At 37.0% G+C, this 6,956-nt stretch overlaps 1 protein-coding gene across 1 annotated transcript; it reads left to right on the forward strand.

Moving 5' to 3' along the window:
- Window positions 1-1,151: 1,151 nt before the first annotated feature.
- Window positions 1,152-2,942, forward strand: LOC122400224 (protein ALP1-like). Its single transcript, XM_043401576.1, has 2 exons — window positions 1,152-1,460; window positions 1,860-2,942. The coding sequence occupies exons 1-2, from the start codon at window positions 1,165-1,167 to the stop codon at window positions 2,740-2,742; spliced, it is 1,179 nt and encodes a 392-aa protein (XP_043257511.1). The 5' UTR covers window positions 1,152-1,164; the 3' UTR covers window positions 2,743-2,942.
- Window positions 2,943-6,956: the final 4,014 nt, after the last annotated feature.

Genomic DNA, 6,956 nt, shown 5'->3' on the forward strand with positions numbered 1-6,956 from the left:
GAAGATCAGTTTAATTCAGAAACTGATCTAAAATTTATCCTTCTTCCGACAGAGTATTTAATAAGTATCAAAAAGTAATATAATTAAAATTTATTCGTTGTAACGATAATCGATTGTGAAGTTACAATATCGCGAATTTGTCGACACTTTCCATTCCGTAGCACTCACCGCATCTAAATAACAAGTTTTGGAATAAATATAACTTTTATAAACAATAGTTTAATGACTAATTAGGTGTTCTTTACACAACCGATTTAACAGGAGGTTGTGTTCTACCGAATCGAAATACTAATCACGTAAACAATGAGTAGTTTTACAGCGCACTCTGCATTTAAAGACAACGACTCCGTGAATCATATTTAACCCGTTCACTGACGTCGGTAACATCAGCAAATTGACTGATACAATATCGACAAAAGTTTGTATAAAAAATTATTTACAGTTAATCATTGTACGGTCGTATGGTTCTACAGTCAAGATACTTTTATATTGTTCAAATTAGTTATAAACCATATGATACATCGAGGTCTGTTTCTCAAAATTAAGATCTAGGAAAGCAAACGAATCAATTAATTGCTCATTATGTTGATAAAGGGGGGCCACTGCAATTAAATAATTCGAAGCTTTTTAACGAGTTATGATAAGTTTATAAATTAGCCAGCCTAGACACATTGTCGCTTCAGGTGTTTCACTTGATATAATGGACACGAATAAATATGACTGTATCGACAATGAACAACGAAACGTCCTTTAGTGTAACCACAGACGAGGTATACGAGTAAACCTTTCACCCAATGTATTTTTTCAGCCTATTTTTATGAAGTTCTAGAGCCCCATTACCATTTTCATGACAATCGCAACATTACCAACAGTTTAGAAATGAATTTCAATCCCTTCCCCATAGTCAACTCGTATGGATTTATGCACACACTACAGCTGTCAGCCCATCAATATTAATTCAGTGAATAGTTCGTCAACTGACCGCCACTCATGAGAAGAGGACGCTACAATCACCTCCGTATTTTCAGGCCGGTATGGCAGTCAGATTGGACCACGAAAGTCCATAAGGTGAAAGGTCTACTCGTATACATTATCTGTGACACTATTGCGAGACGCAATATGCAATGCGAGTAACAGTTGGTCGCTGATCTTCGCGGCAACAAGATGTTGAACGTGGAGGGTCTCGTTTGTTCATTTTTATACCGGGAACGTAAAAAGAAGGAAAAAAGTAGACGTTACTGTGTTCATCCAATAAACTGTGAACGATTAATAAAAAGAAAATTTCACTTATTACACGAGAAATTGTTAGATCACCCACGTAAGTTTTACGACTATTATCGGATGAGCCCAGCAGCGTTTACACATCTTTTGGCATTAATTGAGCCGTATAGTATAAGAATGGAAGACACAAAATTAAGACGTGCTATTTCTCCAGAAGAAAGATTGAGTGTTACGCTAAGGTGACTGAAATGCTACTTTTATTAACTGCTTTATTTTATATTCAAAGAGAAAGGTATGCATGGAAAAAATATACGTGAAATTTGCTAAATATACAATGACAAAATCATGATTGCCTTTCTATTATCGTTCATAAATAATATAAATAATATAATAATATAAATTAGCAATTCTTGCCAATAAATTATAAAATATTTCATTTATACTATTGTTTGAATCGTAATGAAAGAAGTTTTTATAGATTAAAATCGTATAGAAAATTCGGTACGATATTAAATTTATATTCTTATGCAATTAGTTTAAATGCCAGATGTGAATACGAGCGGAATTAAATTTTTGTTAAATCTCCGTTTTTTGCGAAATTTGTTATCCTGTAATGATATGCGAAAAATACCTTTCAGATACTTAGCCACGGGATTGAGTTTTTCGGCGCTGTCGTCCGAATATTTGATAGATTTATCAACAGTAATAAGTATTGTAAGAACAACTTGTGACCAAATTTGGAAAATATTACAACCACTGTATATGAAAGATAAATCTGAAGAAGATTGGATTGAAATAGCTAATCGATTTTATGAGAGGACAAAGTTTCCGAACGTAATTGGAGCGTTGGATGCAAAACATGTCCGAATAAAGAAACCCGAAAATTCCGATTCTTCGTTCTTCCGTTACAAAAGCTACTTTTCATGTATTCTGATGGCCTGGGCCGATGCGGATTACAATTTCGTTTACGTAGACGTCGGCGCCCATGAAAATAGCGATTCTGATATTTTCAAAACGTTCGATATGGGAAAACGGCTGGTAGAAAATTCATTGAATGTGCCAAGCGAGAGAAAATTACCGAATGACGATGAAGGGAAAGCTGTGCCCTTTTATCTATTAGGGGATAAAACAATTGGACTGTCGGATTCCATTTTACGACCGTACGAGGGAAAAAATTTATCGTACGCGAAAAAAATATATAATTATAGGCATTCGAGAGCCCATAAAGTGGTCGACTGCACATTTCGGATGTTGGTGAACAAATGGCGGATACTCCATCGTCCTTTGGATCATCATATGGATTTTTCTGTGGCTGTAATTCAAGCTTGTTGTCTTTTACATAATTATGTACGCAGCAAAGATGGGATTGATTTCACAGATACATTCCACGAATGTGGGTTAGATAAATATACACGAAACGTAGAATTACGAGGCAGAAGTCATGTGATTACTCGTGATTATTTGACAACATACTTTGTCTCGTCTCGTGGCCCCATTCCAGAGCAATACGATAATATTTAATTTATTCAGTCCGTGATACGGTACATACATATATGTATATACCAAGTATCGTATTTCGTACCGTGTAAGTTACATTTCTTTTAACATTCGTTGCACAATAAGATCTCTATATCTGTTCTACTATTTTTATCTACGTTATCGCAGACGGTATTAAAGAAACAGTAAATATGATACATAGGAAATATTTTTTAGAGATTAATTTAAATTAATATAGAAGAACTGTGATATAAGATATAGAATTAACATATATACATATCTACGTAGGATTTAAATGTGACTATCTATTTAAGGAAGTATGAGCAAATGTATTGTAAAGAAGAAAAAGAAATAGTTTAAGTTAATTTTGTGAACACTTAAAATGTCTATGGATCTGAAACAGAACTCATGTATTAATAAAGAATTGTTGTAGTCTAAATTAAGTATGTAGCAGACTGTTCATATTCCTTTGACCAAAGCCCTCTAACCTTTATCCTTTGAACAATTGTAAAAACTCTTGCTATTCTACAGTCAGTTCTAACAATTTATCCTCTATAGAGATGATTCATATCCTAGTGGGAAAAATGGATTTTAAAATATTTTGAAACAGAAAATTCCATTCAATTTCTGAACTATCTTATATATTATCTGTGGTTGCATTTAATTTCCTACATTATCAAACATTATAAGTAAATTTCCTTTCAATAGATGGCACTCTGATGCAAATTATTACGTTCTTGTTCGCCAGAGGGCTACGAGCAGAGCCATGTTTTGTAGAGTGGACCACATTATACTAACTCAAAAATAATAATGACAACCAAATTGTGAGGATGGAGACTTTTATACGAAATAAATTTATTTATTCAGGGCTTACTTATCACTTGAAATCATTACCGAATTTCTTGTAGCAAGCAATCTTCGTATATAGCTCTGAGAAAACACCATGTAAGTACAACCGTTGCAATACGTAATGTGTATATGGCGAATGTAAAAACACATACCACTTACCACTACATTTAACAGTAAGCCAACTTCAAGCCATCGAAGTTTCTATCAAAAAACTTTAATTGAAAACATATTATTTACACGGTTCAAAAAGCAGTATTTCAATAATGACAAAATTAAACAATCTTATTGGAAATTTTAATACATTGAAATGAGATAAGTAAATGAAAAATAATTTTTACGTTGAGCATTTATAAAAATTTATTTTAGTATTTGGGAAAAAGTAAGGCCCCTTGAAGACCGAAACCCGGAGCTACAATCACCATACTTGATTATCTTTATTTCAATATTTATGAGATAGAGAATTCCTTTACAACCTGAATTAGAATTTAATCGTTTTGAAACAAGTTGTCAACTTGTCACTTTTTACATTACAAAACGGGTTTACACAATTTTCAATGATGATATCTTTGAGGTAGCTGCTAGAAAAGGAAATAAAACGTATTACACTACATGTTCGGTTACCGCAATTCTATAAAGTCACGGAGTCGCAATACAAACGGAATATCCTTGGTAACATAAAAGGCTGTATAGTTTTTTTCTTTATGAAGCGCTTCCATCTTATGGTATGCCCGATAGCGTCGTAGATCAATGAGCACATCGTGATGTTACTCCTCTGGCATTTAGATGAAACTTCTCGGATCCTCACTGACTTCATCAAAAGGTTATGCATTCAAGGATTATAGTGATTAGAGGGAACGAAATGAATGAAATTGAGTATTCACGTTCGCGACGATGGTGGGCTGTCTTATACTACAAAATAGTAGAGCATCACGTGCTACAAATGCTTTCTCTAATTATCTATATTTCAAAATGTACAGGAATGGAACTAAAATTTGACGTTGACCATAAAAGCCGAATGTGGAAACTACGAAAAGAATGTAAGGAACAACATAATACAGTGAGAACTCGATTAACGTCCTCAAGAGCTGTTCCGTAAATGATACATTTTTATCCTCACCACTAGGGGGCTCCCCCTTAAACCAGTGAGGCGAAGTGTAACCGGAGACGTAGCGGCTTTCTTTAAATATCTTTATTGCCTTCGTCATCTTCGTTTAAATGCCCCTGTCAGTGTGACCACACTACTATCTATACAAGAAGAAAGTTTTTTATTTTTTCCTTTTTTTTAATAAAAATTTTACTATCGTTTGGGGGAGATTTTTCTGATTAAAATGAGACTAAACACGATATAAACCGGTCAATATTTGTTAGCATAATATTGAATTAAATATTGTACTTGAGAGTCTTTCTCTCTTTGTTTATCCATCTTGTGCTGTCCTTTTCTATCTTCGGAAACATCAAAGAACGACGGATCGAGGTGCTGGGTACATTTATCGAATATGCGGTAGCTATTTTCAAACGGAATGCTTCCACTGTTCCGTAAGTGATCAGAAACTGTAACACTTATGAGATAGGTTTGGGTTAGGTAATGTAATGTGTAGTGACATTTATCGAGTTTTCACTGTACTATCAATACTGGGATACTAACCTATAATCTTAGATTCGATAAGGTTTCAATAAATTTCTTGTACACAAGAAGTTTGAATTTTGATTCATTTTTCAGTGATGCTATTGGACAATTCGATCGAGCATTGACAATGTCCGCCTGAACTTCCACGATCGAACGATACGTTCTACTAGGTACAGGTGTCGTTACAGTTGAAAGTGTGGGTGATTCCCCGTTCGACAATTTACCGAGGCTAAAAGGTTACGTCGGAGGATGTCGTTCATGGCTCAGGCCACGGTCATGATAAAATCTGTTCACAGCATACTTTTTTCGCGTGCGATCTAAATTTCTAAACTATGCAACGGTACAGAAATTAGACATTATTCTAATTTCTCAAAATTCGGGTGAACAGAGACGATCCGTTCCATATTTTTCCCGAGATTCCATCTTCGAAAGCGTTTCCCATTGCGCAACCAGGCCGCTTCCTGGTCTTAAATTCGCGTCAGGAGGACACCGCGAAAAAAAAAGTCATCTCCCCTCCCGCATACAATAACGCATGCGTGTTACGCGATCGTGTACATACGTACGTTAGCGTAGCGGGTCGCATTACCAACAATTACGGGACCTGATGGCGCGCATACCTGGCGGCGTAATAAAATGAGTGTTGTCTACTGTGAGATTCCTGGCAGCCTCCCACGAGAGCTTTGCCTCGTAAAAATAACGGGGCCCCACGCTTATTCCAGGATATGCCCTCGACCAATTAGAACTTCCTTCGATCGACTCGTCTCTAGTGGGCTCTTCCTGGCTCGTCTCTGGCTCTCTCAAGGTTCCGATACGAAAGTTCGTTAAGATCATGTGCGTGACCGATAATCGCGAGGAAAAGCGCATGGACACGCGATTGCTGAACGCGGTAAATGATTTCGTAACGTGGAACGAAACGTGGATCCGGCGATAAAGTATCCTTAACCTCTTAGGCATGGCTGAATTTTGCGCGGGGCAATGCTGTTCTCTACGCGAGTACATTGGAATGACACTGGTGTTTCAAAAACAAAGACTGTATATTCTCTCTGTACATTGTTAACACCGTTATAAAACGTTGCGAAGGCAAACATAGTGTGAAACTAAACGTATGAAAACGATCACTGAATTCAAACGGTGAGCGAGTGAGCCACGAGAATGAGCCACTAGATTGAGCCACTATAGTGGCGCGTCGTTCAAAAAGATGACATCCGCGAAAGTTTTTTTTTAAATAAGGATAATCAAGTATGGCTTAAGGAGGAGGTTGTAGTTCCGGGCTACAGTCTTCAAGAGGCCTTATTTTTTCCAAATATTAAAATAAATTTTATAAATGCTCAACATAAAAATTATTTTTCATTTGCTTATTGTTGGAATCAAGGTAGATGGATCTTTCGTTGGCGATCAGATCGCCAGAAAATCTTGAAGACACGGAATCGAAAGGGTCCGATCGCCGACATCGAGTCTCATTTTCGTCGATCGGTTGTCCTTTGGGATTCCTCTTCAGCAACAACGCGCTTCGTTGACCTTTGCGTTTCCGACATTTCTCGAACGTCTTCGGCGTACTCGATCGCGCAAAAGTCCGTTTACACGGATCTCTCGCACCTCTGAGCGCGACGGAGGTTGCGTAAATGTGGGTTACGCGTTTCCAGGCCGTATTCGGGGCAAATTGTGCGGGAATCGACGAGAAAGAGCGAGGGCCCCCGTAACGTATGCGTAACTCTCGTGAGAGATTCTCGCAGAGGGCCCACGGACAGGTGCGACGAGTGAG

Source organism: Colletes gigas, unplaced genomic scaffold, assembly GCF_013123115.1.
Source record: "Colletes gigas isolate AHSC1104 unplaced genomic scaffold, ASM1312311v1 Colletes_gigas_Sc00016, whole genome shotgun sequence".
NCBI lineage: Eukaryota > Metazoa > Arthropoda > Insecta > Hymenoptera > Colletidae > Colletes > Colletes gigas.